This window comes from Strongylocentrotus purpuratus, unplaced genomic scaffold (assembly GCF_000002235.5).
Source record: "Strongylocentrotus purpuratus isolate Spur 01 unplaced genomic scaffold, Spur_5.0 spur5_contig_829, whole genome shotgun sequence".
In the NCBI taxonomy this organism is placed as follows: Eukaryota; Metazoa; Echinodermata; class Echinoidea; order Camarodonta; family Strongylocentrotidae; genus Strongylocentrotus; species Strongylocentrotus purpuratus.
In genome coordinates, this window is record NW_022145534.1 from 805,795 (window position 1) to 821,479 (window position 15,685).

At 35.6% G+C, this 15,685-nt stretch overlaps 1 protein-coding gene and 1 long non-coding RNA gene across 3 annotated transcripts in view; both read right to left on the reverse strand.

Annotated features, from left to right (window-relative positions):
• The window catches only part of LOC589422 (plexin-A2), a 102,447-nt gene that overhangs the window by 14,932 nt on the left and 71,830 nt on the right, over window positions 1–15,685 (reverse strand). For both annotated transcript variants that reach the window (XM_030983532.1, XM_030983540.1), the window contains 9 exons: window positions 14,701–14,839; window positions 13,177–13,339; window positions 11,897–12,105; window positions 11,434–11,574; window positions 10,030–10,140; window positions 8,083–8,173; window positions 6,861–7,039; window positions 6,318–6,466; window positions 5,401–5,518 (listed from right to left, as the gene is read on the reverse strand). In XM_030983532.1, the coding sequence (XP_030839392.1) occupies window positions 5,401–5,518; window positions 6,318–6,466; window positions 6,861–7,039; window positions 8,083–8,173; window positions 10,030–10,140; window positions 11,434–11,574; window positions 11,897–12,105; window positions 13,177–13,339; window positions 14,701–14,839 (1,300 nt within the window). The remainder of the gene's footprint in view (window positions 1–5,400; window positions 5,519–6,317; window positions 6,467–6,860; window positions 7,040–8,082; window positions 8,174–10,029; window positions 10,141–11,433; window positions 11,575–11,896; window positions 12,106–13,176; window positions 13,340–14,700; window positions 14,840–15,685) is intronic.
• LOC115923198 lies at window positions 3,851–4,527 on the reverse strand. The gene is made up of 2 exons (XR_004063834.1): window positions 4,456–4,527; window positions 3,851–4,403 (listed from the first exon to the last, which is right to left on the reverse strand). It is a non-coding gene; the product is annotated as an uncharacterized LOC115923198 (long non-coding RNA).

Here is a 15,685-nt window from a genome sequence, read left to right on the forward strand (position 1 = left end):
AATTTGTTGATTAACGTTCTATTAGATCTTCTTCGATGTTGTATAAAACAAATAATGAATGTTTTTCATTCGTTCAATGGTGCGAATATTTTCATTCGTTAAAAGATTAACATTAATTCTATTCAACTCGGCTGACGCCTCGTTGAATAGAATGTTAATCTTTCAACTCATGAAAATATTCGCACTATTGAACTCATAACCATTCATTATTTGTATAATAACCAATGACAAAGCATAATAGATGAGTGTTATCTGAACTAGTCACCAACAAATATGGGAGGAGTCTATCTCTTCGCGAGAATGTCGCGTCCCCGGCAAAACAGTCTATTGTCTAACTTGTTATTGGAAATGAACACCTGTACATCTTGATGCAGGAATTCATTTCCAACGTGCTTTTCGAAATGAACACTTTAATCTAATGCAAGAATTCAAAACCAGGGGTTGTTTACCCGTTCCCGGTATACTATTGGAAACATAATTAATGCTATTTAACTTTTAAGTGAATACAATTAATCAACCCAGCCCAGCTCTTCTATGACTCTAGCGCCCCCTTTGGGTCAAATGAGATGCCCAAATGAGCGTACCATTACAATTCTCCCCTACTAAAACGATCTTGCACCTGGAGATCGTACAAAATTAAGATAAAATATTAGATTACCAACTGGGAATCATTTAATCAAGCAATACATATCTGTGTTGCTTTAAAGCATAATTTTGTCAATATACTATCAACACAGCACATTTGGGCTGCATTAACCAACACTTTGACTTAAGAATGTACTTTAAAAGAATTACAGTTAATATTCTCCTTGTAATGTCAAACACTCCTTACCCATGCATAATCACATACAACAATATCTAAATTTATTTATTTTACAACCAATTAACCAGGAAGACCTGCAATTGCAATGTCTTGCCCACCTTGCAAATATAACCCAGCCAACAGAATATAATGTCAGGATGACGTCATGCCCTTCCTCTACTTTGGAGCTGGATAACCCTAGACCTCCAAATCAAAGCCAGGCATAAACATCATCCCTCGATTTTAACTGCTCCCAAACATGGAAGGGTATAACCACTAAAATGACAACACAATGACATCGTGCAAAGTCAACTGGTAATTGTAGTAATAAATAAACACAACCTGTTAACCACATTACAAACAACCTACATGCATATATTCCTTAATTCCATTCTTTCCTCAAACCCCCCCATGAGAAAAAGTTTAACTGTACAATCAACAACATCTTCATGAGAACCTAACATCGCACTGGAAGCAAGACTAAACATGCCTTATTATATACATACAATTAAGACCTTTTCTCATAAACCTGTATATTTATGTATCATAATAATCTTAACATTCCCAGTCTCAGCAACAACCAGCAGTCTATAATTATCTCATTGAATCTACTTCCAACTAACATTATAAAACTCAGACAAATCTATTTTGTCACATATGTATTATTTAATGTCTACTAAATGTAGACTCCAACTGTTATAATTTTATCTTTTTGTTTATATACAGTTACCAAACAAACATTAAGTGCCAACTTGGCACAGGATGGCTTCTTTAAAAAAACCATTAAATCACCTGGTAACAATAATTTTGTACACCGCAAATATATGAATGATATCAGGAAAAACATCATACAGGACAACAAATGGAGCTAGATATCCCTAGACCTCCACAGCGTACTCCATATGATGTCACCTTCCATCTTTACAATATAAAATGTGTGTAAAAAAACCTATAACAATTTAAAGCACCAAAATATTTGCATTCATAAATTTCGATACATTGGAATAATGCAGAATTCAGCAAAATATCATACCCAGATATCATGCCCACTATACCAACATTATGAGACGGGATCGTATCATATCAAAGGATAACCCCCTCCCCAAAACTTTCAACCCTCAATTCACCCTAGCTCCTAGTTTAGCATTTTGTAAATAAGCTAACAAATTGTTATCAGTAAATATAACAAATGGGGCTCCCAATAAACGGTCTCTAAATTATCCACTGTCTATTTTAATAATTATTTAACTCTCATTAACACGAACCTAAATCTGGTTATCTTTTGTTCTGTATTTGTTTAATTGTCCATTAGCATATATGCTAAATGATGACGCCTTCCATCCTCCCCTACTTGTGATAGGCAAGGCCCTAAACCTTTTAGGGAATTGTATCAACTTCTAAAAACAAAACCCTTTGAAAAACCTGGATAACTAACTGGTGCCTCAATCCACTTCTTTGAGCAAATTAAATGAATCATTCATTAGAATATTCCACTCAAGCTTAAATAGTTTCCCTTTTTTTTCTTCTACTAAAGGGAGAATTAGTTGAACTGAATCAACGGTGCAGCTAACTTAGCAAATTAATAAACAAAACATCTTTACTATATATCTAATCCGAAGGAACGCCCAGCCTCTATATGAATTTGAATGTTAGCAAACATTTAAAACAATTGTACTTTATCAACGAATTATCAATGCCTTTATAATCGCAAAAGATAATTAAAATACCAAACTTTTCCTCCAATGACCTAAACAACAACTCCCACCCTACCCTTAGGAGTTCGAAATGCACTCACAAAGAGTATTGACTAACAAAGCAGTAACCTTAGGACTTTTCTTTATCAATTTACTTAAAATATCTACTTCATTTTTTTCCAAATTATTCCTCCTTTACCTGGCCCCTGGTAGTGGAGAAGGACCCTTTCCCTTCCATCGGTAACCTTTCTCTCTTTTTTTTACTGGACAGGCTCTAGCAAAATGACCAAACACCCCCACAATGCCAGCAAGCACCATCATTCACCTGAGATGCATTATTTGGAAGGTAATTGGGTGGAAATCGGTAAGTGGAGGAATTCTGACGCAACAATTGATCTAAACTTTGTTGCAATTTTTCCATTGCTGATAGGAGTTTAATGGCCAAGTTATCTCCACTTGCACCTTGTGGTGCTTGGCTCTGATCTTATAAAATGGAACCAAGGTGAAGTTCTCTGATCACTCCCCTCCTATCCTTAGGAGTCTCGAATTCACCCAACAACCCAAAGCCACTTCCCTCATATATTTCGAAGGATTGATCTTCCGAACTCATTTGTATTCGTTTTAGTTCTAAACGAAGGCTGGGGTGTTTGGTTCCCGCAACGAATTGCCCTATCAATGACTTATCTTGCAAAAGCTTGAGAGCTTGTGCCTCTGTTTTAGAAGCTTTATCAACTGCACGATCGTATAATTGAATAAGTTCTCATGAGATCTCGACCGAAAATTCATTATCTTATTACACTCCATCATAAAAAGTAAATCTATGTTGCAAAAATTTAAGTTTCTCTGGGGCCAAAATACTCTTACAATATCTGTTCCAATATCTTTCTATCTGTCTAACCCTGTAAAGCCTGGGTTACTAACTTTTCCATTTCACTAATTATGGTACTGATCAATATTAAGTGCTTATATATATATATATATATATATATACCAATTTAGTTTAAAGTTAAGTTTAACTAATCTTTCCTATGCTTACATTACTAATATCCAAAAGTGGAGTAGCAAACGGGTACAACTAATTTCACTAACACACAAGATACTCTATCGCTAACTCCACCGGTGAGAAACAGTTCAGCCGCAGCAACTCAAATTACTTCTGTGTTCCGAGCAAATGATATCGAGTTCGAGTGGTGGGTCGGCACGACGAACCAGCGGTAAACGCTAGCAAGCCAACGGCAAACTTGGTCGTTAACGAAAGAAAGCTGACCCCATCCGTACTACCAAATGTGGTGGGCCAGTTAATGAGTTGAAGACGACAAGTTCAAATATAAATGAAAACAAAAGAAGCTCGGAATTACAGTTGAAGTCCACTTTATTAATAATATAAGTCAGCCGAAGCTCCAATCGTTACAAAAACGAAGAGTAATTATTATATAAACATTTTAAATAAGCTGCTTCTCTCAGAGGCTGGGCGGCCATATTGACCGTAAACTAGCAGCACATCTTAAACATGATAACGGAATGAAATAAACTTTCAAATAATATACTCTCAAATAATATACTCTCAAATAATATCAACTAAAACTGACTTCAAAATCCCGCACCTGGCATTTAAATACCGCGGCACCCAATGAGGCTTAGATATTACATGATATTGCCAGCCAACCAGAAGGACTCTAACGAAGCCAACCAATTGCAAGACGGGATATATCAAATTACCCTTAGGTCATCCGACCAATTAAGAGAGGAGTTATACCTTTAATTAATTATAACCAATGACAAAGCATAATAGATGAGTGTTATCTGAACTAGTCACCAACAAATATGGGAGGAGTCTATCTCTTCGCGAGAATGTCGCGTCCCCGGCAAAACAGTCTATTGTCTAACTTGTTATTGGAAATGAACACCTGCACATCTTGATGCAGGAATTCATTTCAACATGCTTTTCGAAATGAACACTTTAATCTAATGCAAGAATTCAAAACCAGGGGTTGTTTACCCGTTCCCGGCATACTATTGTAAACATAATTAAAGGAAACCTAAACCCAAAGAATAAGTGTAGGTATTCTGAAAATGAGATGTATTCCTACCCTTTGATGTACAATATTCCTTACGAAAAATGTACAAGAGATATATAAATGAAGATGTTCCTGGCATGATGTGATGCCTTTTAGCATGACATGGGCGCAGCCATTTTCTTGAAAATGTGACGTGCCTGTTGAAGTTGTACATGTATCATGCAACAAGCTTTAGTTGGAAAGAATTTTTAAATCAATAACGAAACCTTTACTTTTCAATGAAAAAAAATAATAACTGAGATGATAGAAATAACATTAGGTGAAAAATAAATAACAGGGGCACAATTGTAACAAAATTCATTTATAAATACTACACTATAGCAGTTGACAAATCTATTTCATTAATGAGAAACCTTCACCCCAGAAGAGCACTAACTTATTTATGCAATTCGCGTTCTGGCAATTATAGTACAAAGGATAATAGCAGGTGAATAAAATGCTTCATCACCACACACGTCTGGGAAAGAAGCATCCATAAATTTGAATACATTTACTTGATAAACGACTTCGCATGGTATGTCCCATTATCAAGAAAATGGCGATGCCCATGTCGTGTTGAGAAACTGTACTTTTATTTTTGCTTTATACTTCTCTCGTACACTTTGGTGGGGAATCTTGTAGATTTATAGGCAATAATATAATAAATCTCTCAGAATAAGTAAGGTTATTACTTGGGGCTTGGTTTCCTTTAATGCTATTTAACTTTTAGGTGAATAAAATTAATCAACCCAGCCCGGCTCTTCTATGACTCTAGCGCCCCCTTTGGGTCAAATGAGATGCCCAAATGAGCGTACCATTACAATTGGAAATACTAATAGTAACTTACCACATAGCTGAACACATTTTCGGAGGTAGCCAAGTACATCTGTCCTCCATTGTTACCAATGGTCACCTCTACATTACCAGAGTCTGGTTTTAGAGAGGAGGTTGTGGTACAGCTTATTCTGTGCAGGAAAGGGGAAAATGACACAATTTGAAAACATGACGAATGTGAATATAATTATACAATTTAAGTCAGATTGTATCATTAATTATTTTCCATTAATCATTTTCAGGGATTTATGGAAGGATTTTGTATTTTTACTTTGAACAAAAACATTGAAACCTGATGTCATGTTCTAGAAAATCAACAAAAATCCCTATTGACTAATATACCAGATGCATTGAATAGTGAATGTATCATGCCTTGAAGGCCAGAAGGGCATAAGCCGTATAGCAAATGATATGCATTATATACCTCACTTAAGAAATGCAGCCATCTGAATGGTCGAAATTGGATTCGCGGTTTTAGCCATTCCCGTAAAGAAACAAAAACATGCCAAAACTGTTTAATAGTCCAAGAGTAAAATCCCTCAAAATTTGGGTTACCGGGAAAATAATAAAATTTCGCTGCGATACCCATCGGTTTACGTGTTAAAATGTTCATTGAGGGGGCGCGGACACCATACAGTGCTTTTTGTCTGTGATTCCCAACTGATCGAAAAATTTCAGTCATTTTTCCGGCAAAGATAAACAGACAGTTTCTCAGATTTTCTGTGATGTTTTAACCACTTCACTCAATAAAAGAATAAGGTAAGAATTCTTGGTAGATTTTTGTTTGAATTTGGCATATAAAAGACATATTGACTGCTTTAATATTCGAGGTCCGGCTCTCAAAGCAGTTGATATCTCTATAATAATGCCCTCCTGGCTCCGAGGAGACAATTTCATTAACTAAAGAGGAAAGGTATGGTAAATACTCACTGGAGAGCAGTGATGTACGTGTCCTCATCCTTGATACATTCTATACCAGCAACTCTAATGCTGATGATGTCTGCAGCAGTCAAGCCAAGATTGTACCCTTTGATGGTTAGATTGGTCCCACCAGTGAAGTAACCAGATATTGGTGAGATCTGGATGACAGATAAGACATGATGGATATTGAAATAACCAGCTGTTGCATCATCATCATCACTGCATCATCATCATCACTGTTGCAGTCCACATCCTCCCCCTCATCATCACCACTGCCGCTGTCATCACATTCTTTGTCAAAATCATCATCACCATCTCCATAATCATTACTATCACCATCATTATAAATGTTAAAATTTTCATCACCATCTCCATTATCATTACTTTCACCATCATTATAAAATGTCAAAATTATAACAACCATCATTTATCATCATCATCACCATCACCATCACCCAAAGTAATCTCCTTCAAAAGGAGTTAATACCTTTGTGGTTGTTTAGAATCGTAGAAAAAAAAAGTTTTTTCTTATGAATGAAGGGGATTAAATACCTCTCTGATTGTTGGGTCAGGGCAGACCGTATCCTCTCCGATCAACCAATCATTATCCAGGCACTGAGATGCAATCCCGCATTCAAACTGACTACTGCACCAGCCGCACTGGAACTTAGGATCCGCACTCAAGCAGAGTCCACAGTTTGATCGGTCAATGGTACACTTGTACAAGATAACTGAAAGAAAGATAAATGGAAAAGATATATATAAATATGCTTGTATTAGATGAATAAATCAAAATTGTATCTTCATTATCGAGAGCCTGCCTGGAGTCCCTTTGCTGAAGTACATGTAACTGTGGTTACATAAAATAGTGGCATCATAATTAATCTTTCACATTTTTCCCTCTCTCTTTAAGCAGAGATGAATACCACAGTATTTCATTTTGTTTTTGCTGATAATATTCATATCCATATTCATATTTATTTCATTTCCAACAGAAAGGTAAACAAAGTTATTACATTTTATTTCATACATAATTTATTTTTTCAAGAAACTATACAAATAAACTTTGCACATAATAAAATTATTACAAGAATTTCTTAATTTCTGAGGAAATGAGGGGGATCCACTAAAAAGCAATGCTTGTAGGTTGTGGATCCCCAGAAAAAAATAAAAATATAAATGTTTCAAATTTTGCCTACGAAGACTTAGAAAACACAAGACAATATTGAATCATAATATAATGAATCATAATGAATTATAGCCATCAAATTAATATCAACACAGATGAAACTTTCAGAAGACTAAGTATAAAAATGTTGTCTGCTTGGACCAAGAAGAGGATTGACTCTGTGTCAAAGTATGTGAGTTAGAACCCTGGCTACACACAGATGATTTATCAATGTACAGTGCCGGCTGGCGTTCTTTGACTCACTATGGCACTCAGGAATCCAGAGCAATAGACTGAACAATAGGTTTATTTAAACAAATCTGTTGTTCGGGGTTTTTGGAATGGGTCAGGAAACACTAGCTGGAACTTCTGTAGTGTTTGATTTGTTGAATGGTCTGATGTATCTGTATGATGAATGGAATGGATTGTGGGCGGGGTCAGAGATACACATCCAGGGTATTTGTTCCTTTTCTTGAAGTATTTTAGTGATTTTCTTTCTCTGAAGGTAATTTTATTGACGACACGTGGGATCGGGGGGGGGGGGGGGGGGTGACTAAGTCCCTTCGTGATTGGTTATTTTCATATAAGATAAGATTTTTCTTTTACCTGGTATCTCTCTATCTGTGACGACAAAGACATCATTCCACGTAACGATCATAGATCCTGTAACACTGTTGGCCTCTGCCTCATATTCAAACTGCAAATTTGAACAAAAACATACATCAATTTATATCATTGAATCATAACACCATTCCTCACCCACCAATGGTCTAAACTCATACACATCTTCATGCATTTAACTCAGTATGGGTCTAACATTAAAATACTTCATGGTACATTTTTATATGCATACTTCAAAAAGACAACCAGGCCAAAAGTTCACCATCTGCTAAGAGTCTAGGGGCTACATCTTTGTAAAATAATATAACAAAGTGCCCTCCTCCTTCTCAACAGACGATGTAGTCATGCAGTACTTCTCCTTCTATGAATATCCTTTTAGGTTCAATAACAAAATACCTGGTACTTATCCATTTTATAATCTTAAGAGTCTTCTCTCAAAATAACAATTAAACTTGGCTGTGTCAGGAACATGGTGAACGAACTTTCCCAAATATCTTTAACTTGATAAAGAATTCATTGCCAAAGTATATTATTTATTTGGTAGAAGAAGACCTGCATCATAATATTGTTTTCTGGCTCACAAACGCTGTTGAAGTTATCATTTCCTACTTTTTTGGAACCATGTTATGAAAAACACCCACAGATATCCTTTTTGCTTTGTACATCGGATGGTGAAATGTGATTTTTGGTCAGGGGAGAAGGAAACAGGAAGGGAAATAAAGTAATGCACTTCAAAATAATGTCAAATTTATTTACAGACCAAATAGACATCTATATAAATGGAAGGAATAACATTATACAAGGCTAAATACTTTAGGAAGATAATTAATGTGTACATTATATGTGAGTGTCCTATTTTTTTTCTCCTACAGACCAAGTTTTTTCTGATTATTTCAATAACAAAACCAAACATTGTAAATCTGTAATGTGTCAAAATAATCTGTTTAGATCTTAACTGAAATTGAGGATCTCATTATTGAGAAAGTAAATTTTATTGCTTTTAGTGTAGCAAATGATGCGGCAATAGATGTTATTTCAGTTCTGGAGGAAAAAAAGATATAAAAACAATTATTTTTAAGAAAAAACATAGAATGTTCAGGCAAGAACTGCCACATTGTTCAATAGCATATGCTCACACATAAGTCCAGTTTTAAGGGCAGAATTCCCTAAAAAGTTAGGGGGAGAGGGGGGGGGGGGAGGGATTAATTGACATGGACACTACCCTTTAGTCTAATATGAACTCAAGAGAAATTGTTGACAATCTAACTACTTCCTTTCCCTTGAAACCATGACACAGGGATGTTGCATAACACAGCTGTTATCAAATATCATAACAGGATGCAACATATCCGAGAGAACAGTATGTACATCCTTTTAAACAACAATCCTCTTATCCATGTTTATAAATAAATAAACAGGACATAATATCATTGTATGTTTGGAGCCAGAAAGGCATTATCTCTAATATCATTTCAAACAAAAGTTAATGCCCTTAATGCTCTCAATAGATGACACATTCTTGTCGTTCAGAAACACAACAAGAACCAGAGTATATGTATAAGGGTGACTGGAAAAGATAACGGCAATCAGGCCTAAACAAAAAAGATGTTGTATTGCCCTTTACATGCCAGCTTCTGGGCCAGTCGGTCGGTCAATTTTTTAATTTTTCCTTTTCTTTTTTTCCCCCCCTCTTTGGGCTGATATTTTAAAGTTGTTTTTTTTCTTCTTTTTTCCCCCCCCTCTTTGGGCTGATATTTTTAAGTTCTTTAATTCATTCAACATTTTTCTCTCTAAAAACAGTATAAAAAAAAACACTTTAATACAAAGCCGACCGCAGATTAGAAGATTTTGGGTCGCAAAGGGCAATACAACATCTTTTCTTAAAAGCCTTATAGGAGTTACAATAGCTACATATGATGTCATCAAACTTACCACTTGTTGTTCACAGACGAGAAGATCTTCTCCATCTAAATTAGCTTGGACGGATACCTCCTTGCTCTCATACTGGAAGACACACGTATAACCGACACCAGTCTGAGAACCCTAAAGAGACAGACCACACACATACAAATAGAATATGAATTTAGATTACATGTATTATAATATTTTGTTCCTCAAAGGTAATACAAAGTTTTGAGAAATTAAAAAAATTTGATGGATAGTAATTCTTTAAAATTTTAAATAAATTTGGAAGCCCCTGTGTAATTATTATGAGCACTAGAAAATTGAACTCCTAAAACACTTCTGCTTTCGAGAAATTGTTTATTATGTACCATTTCATTACTTTAGACTTGATTTCAACAGCGACAACGATCATTGAATATTGTAAAATATTGCTTCCAATATGTTCATTTGAACCAAATTCACGATCCCATACCAAAAACTTTGTATTACTTTTGAGTCTTCATTCATACAGATTAACTTTGGTCTTTCACAACAAAGTATGAAAGTATAATGGTGAGAATAGAGTAGACAAGGTCAAGTAGTTGAAGGTAATGAACAAGGAAATGTGACTTATATCAAAGAAACAGTAAGAAAATAAATAATAATCAACTTGTCATTAATATGATTTATTACTTATGAGACGACTCCTTAAAAATGTCTCAACTATCAGGAACTATTTCTACAAATGATCATCAAAGAAATATGGAGGTCAAATATGGCTAAATAAATACACTAAATAAATATTCCAATTAAAATGTACTAAGAATATAGCCTAAACATAGGGTACACATGCGGTTGAGTAAATTTTCATGAGAGTCATATGAAAAATGGCAAAGTCACCGTGAATATATATGAGCTACAGGATAGAGCTTTACAAAAAGCAATTTCACATGACGGATGAGTTAGATGACATTAATGACCGTGTCAAATATTTTTTAATAAATGGCTAAGATTATCCTCCTTAATATGGTATAAAGCCCACGTTTATCCATTGCTTGAAGTACACTTGCTTTGAGCAGACCGATGAAATTTGATCTGTCGATGAATAATCTGTGCAAATTGCACATATTTCAAATTATGATGGGTTGTCATAACTCTAATATCCCCCTTCGAATTCCTCATTCTAAATGATCCATGAATCCAATCTTGAAGATATATCTCTCATTTTCAACCTCACTGATTCTGTTAAAACAGATCAATTCATCATTAGATGCAAAGAAAGAGTGAATGCTTCTCAACATAACATGAATTGTAACCAGGTGAGGGTTTTTGTCAACAAAATATTCACATGTGACCAAATGTACTTTTAACAGCAGGGAAGAGATTAATATTTTTGATATCTGTATAATTCAGTTTAGAGCAAAGAGTGCTGTGAGCCCTACAGATTCTCACCAGGGGAGCCAACAAATTGGCAACATTGAGCTGGACGTTCTTCTGAATTCCAGCCGGTATCAAGATCTCTGTATCATCACCGAGGCCCACACGAGGGCAGTATTCTTGACCAACCAAGTCAGTGGCCGATGGAGTGGCCGTCTGAAAACAGAAAATATTTTCAATGAAATAAACATTTTCAATCATGATAATCATGCACTATGAACGTGATTCATTTTCTGTTTCATTAATACTTATCAATCATACAAACTTTCAATATTGAACTGCTTTAAAGAAGTAATTCATTGATCCGCTCATCTATACAATTTTGCATTGGTAGTACTTAATTTTCATCATATAAAGGACATTTAAAAGTCCAGAGAAGCTACGAGAGTTTAAGACGCACATTTTCAGTGCACATGTATTGCATTAGAAAGGCACTCCTAATAAAAAAAAATGTTTTTATCGAGCAGGAATGACTTACCCCTACACCCAAAATGATTCCCTCAGGTTGACACTGGCCTAGATTGACTGTGCACATGGTCTCATAGCCACACCAGTTACAACCAAACGCCTGCGCAACACACTCAGAACAGGTGGAGAAAGTACTGCACTGGTAGAAATAGAAGTCTGTGGAAACGACATCGACATTTGTCTTGGTGTGCCTCAAGGTGAGCTCCACTTGCGTAAAACCTGTTAGGAGAATGAACGTGGATTATTTGAAATTGAGCATGTATTAGAGTGGTAAATGGATTATTGTATTTCTGGGTACCTCTTTAAAAAGTCTCGTGAGCATTTGAACAAATTCTGTCATAAGAAACTGTTTTGTTATTTGATACCATACACAAACAATCAAAATTTCTAAATGAGATTCCATAGACACTTGAGTTTCTTCTCAAGTTACTTTTAAGAAGTGTAATGGGAGCTTGTTTTCGAATGGTATATAATCAAGGTATTATACAGCATTTAAAAATTTAATCTTTCTTAATCTATTTCTTTATTAAATAACCATGCGAAAATCGACAGTGTCTCTCAAAACAAGGTTTGTTATTGTTCACTGAATTCTCCCTGTATTAATACCCTGAATCTACAGCTCAACGTCAAAGTGGCTGAGTTAATACAGAGTGGTGTTAAATGGATTACTGCATTGACTATCCCCACGGAGATGGAGATCCGCTGGTCTAGCATTCATGCTAATTTCATCTTCAGCAGGACTAAGCTAATGGATGGGGGATACTTCCAAGTGGCATATTGGTGTCATAGACAAGAATAAGCGACTGCTTGGATCAAAGCACGATCTCAGCTCAAGAAAATGAAACTGTTTATTTCTATCAATATCAAATGGACATATCGTGTGCTGAGAGCCAAGATGAGAGCCAGGATGGTGTTTAATCACATCATTCAATGCAGGGCTATTGCCCTTTTGGCCCTAAAAAGAAGACAATGATATAAACTTGTTACGGTGAGGAGAAATCTACTGGATGTTGATGTTATCTATTGATAATTTTGTCTTCTAAACACTTCTGTCTGAAGAAGTGACGGGAGTCCCACTTTGTAAAATAAAATAAGTTTTTATCTTCTATAGAGGACAATTTCATTCTGAAAGAAATATGTGAAGGGCATAATTTCAAAGAAACCGAATTGTAAAACGTTTAAGCGGTATTAAAGTGGCACTAAAGGACTGAAAGATTCCAACGCTTAATTCTTCAAATTTTAATCCAGATTAAATCTAATTCCTGTATTAAACATCCCATTTTGACTCACCATCAACCGGTTCGAGAATGTCAGGAGGGGTGTAACATGTGACCACCGTGCGACTGGGGATTGTGGTGTTGACTGCTGCAGGTTTGTCTCCTAGGTCGCCAAAGATACATTGGTATGCCTCCGAGACATCCAGAGCAGGCAGATTCAGTACTGTGATGTGAAGCTGTGAGAACACAAGGAACATATGAAGCTTAATATACCTTGTGTTTAGATTCACGACCGTATGAGAATAGAAAAAAAAATAATTTAAAAACATCTGAGACACATTTATTATGCATCATCTGATCATAACATCTGCCTCGAGCCAGAAGGGCATTAATTCATATGAGTTAATAACTTTCTTAATTCAAACAAGTGATATTGTCCCCTGAAAGGGGTGTTAACTGTGTGTTAAAGGGATCCAGTAACTTTGTCTCAGATTCTGAAATAAAATTCTGGATTTAGCTCATGATGCAATGATAATTATAAACCTTTAGGTCAGTCAGGAACCCCATGACTTTTACAAGCCGATCGCCTGTCTGATTATTAAGATATTTATGATTGGAATTACAAATTTTGAAAACCGTTCGCCTGACGGTTTTCATAACACTACAGTCTATTGGGGAAAACGAGTATGGTAAAACCGGTCACTCAAAGATTTTTACTTTTTTGAGGCACTTCTTGATCATTTTGAAGTGCAAATTTTTTAGGGCTTCAATATTACACCATATCACAGACACTGATAACACGTAGGGCCGTGTATCTCATATTTAACATTGTTAAACGATCCCTTTAAATGACAAGAATCAGTCAACACTCTTCTAGCTTTCAGCAGACAATACAAGACGAGAAAAGAATCACCAAATTCCACACCTCCATTTACTTTACCCTTATCTAGAGATCTGTAAAGTTCAGAGTACTATCTATACAAATAAAATATGACCAGAAACGAAACAAAAAATAAATATTCAAAGACAGAAAAATATTGTTTTAGCATAGTACTTGTAGGAGGAAAAGAGTGGTTTATGGAAATCAATAGTACTTAATCACCAAAAGAAGCATATGAAAGGAAGTACAGCAATTAATTAGTAAAAGACATTCTTGCTATTAAAGGGATTCGGTAACTTTGTCTCAGATTCTGAAACAAAATTCTGGATTTAGCTCATGTTGCAATGATAATTATAGACCTTTAGGGCAGTCAGGAACCCCATGACTTTTACAAGCCGATCGCCTGTCTGATTATCAAGATATTTATGATTGGAATTACAAATTTTGAAAACCGTTTGCCAAACATTTTTCATAACACTACAGTCTATTGGGTGAAAAGAATATGTTAAAACCGGTAACTCAAAGATTTTTACTTTTTTGAGGCACTTCTTGATCATTTTGAAGTGCAATTTTTTTAGGGCTTCAATTTAACACCATATCACAGACACTGATAACACGTAGGGCCGTGTATCGCAGATTTAACATTGTTAAACGATCCCTTTAATAAAACGAATTAACACTAGTACCACTTGAGAGAAGATTTGAAGGACCACTTACCATAATGGTTGTTCCGCTGTCGGTGTTTGGAGGAGTTATCTTCTCGATTCTTGTATTTTCATCATCCCTGGTCAACCAACGATGAGGTAGGTTAGGGTTCTCCACACCCGGGCATTCAAACTCAACCCCTCTTGTGCACCTGTAAAGCAAAGGGATTATTCCAGATTGATATAATTATATAATCATGTTCCTTGAGTAAATGTATATTATTTTGAAAAAACACTCAGATCAAAAGATCAAAAGTTTTTGATAATATCGAATAAAATTGCTTCTTTCTACAAATGAAATCAAGATCTTGGACATGATGAAGTGACTAGAAAATGAGTGGTTAATGAATCAATAAATAACATTTTGGAATCGAAACACTCCAAGAAAGGAGTTGGAAAACTGCATATATGGTTGCACACACAATCCTAAATCTTATTGTATTTTAGGAGCCATTGTATACGTAGATCATACATCAATATTAAATGCACTTTAACTGAATAAAAAAAAAAGCAAAAGACAAGACGGTGTGAAGTATACACAACTGGGAACTAACTTCACTTCATATTATCCCTCATGCTCATGAAGTATCCATTACATGCATATTATGTTTCCAACTCAGAAGCAAAGCTTACATACATTTATGTCAAACTGCACCGCTTTGAGTCAGTCACTGTCCTTGGTTTTCTAGTCATAACAACACCTGTAGCTATCTAAACACCCTCCACTTCTCTATCACATTTCAGACATAACATTCCCTAAACTTGGACATGCTCGTGTCAACCCCTTTACTTCTTGACTATCGTACTTCGCATACATTACTGTGTGCTCTTCTACCTTGCATACTTCTCAACCCCCCCCCCCCCCCCCGTTTTGCTTTCTTCCTATCTCTCTCTCTCTCTCTTTCTTTCATTTTCACATTTTCTTTCTCTATCTCTCTATCTTTCTCACTTTTGCTCCAACCACTCTGAATTCAATGTACCTCCTCTCTCGCTCGCTC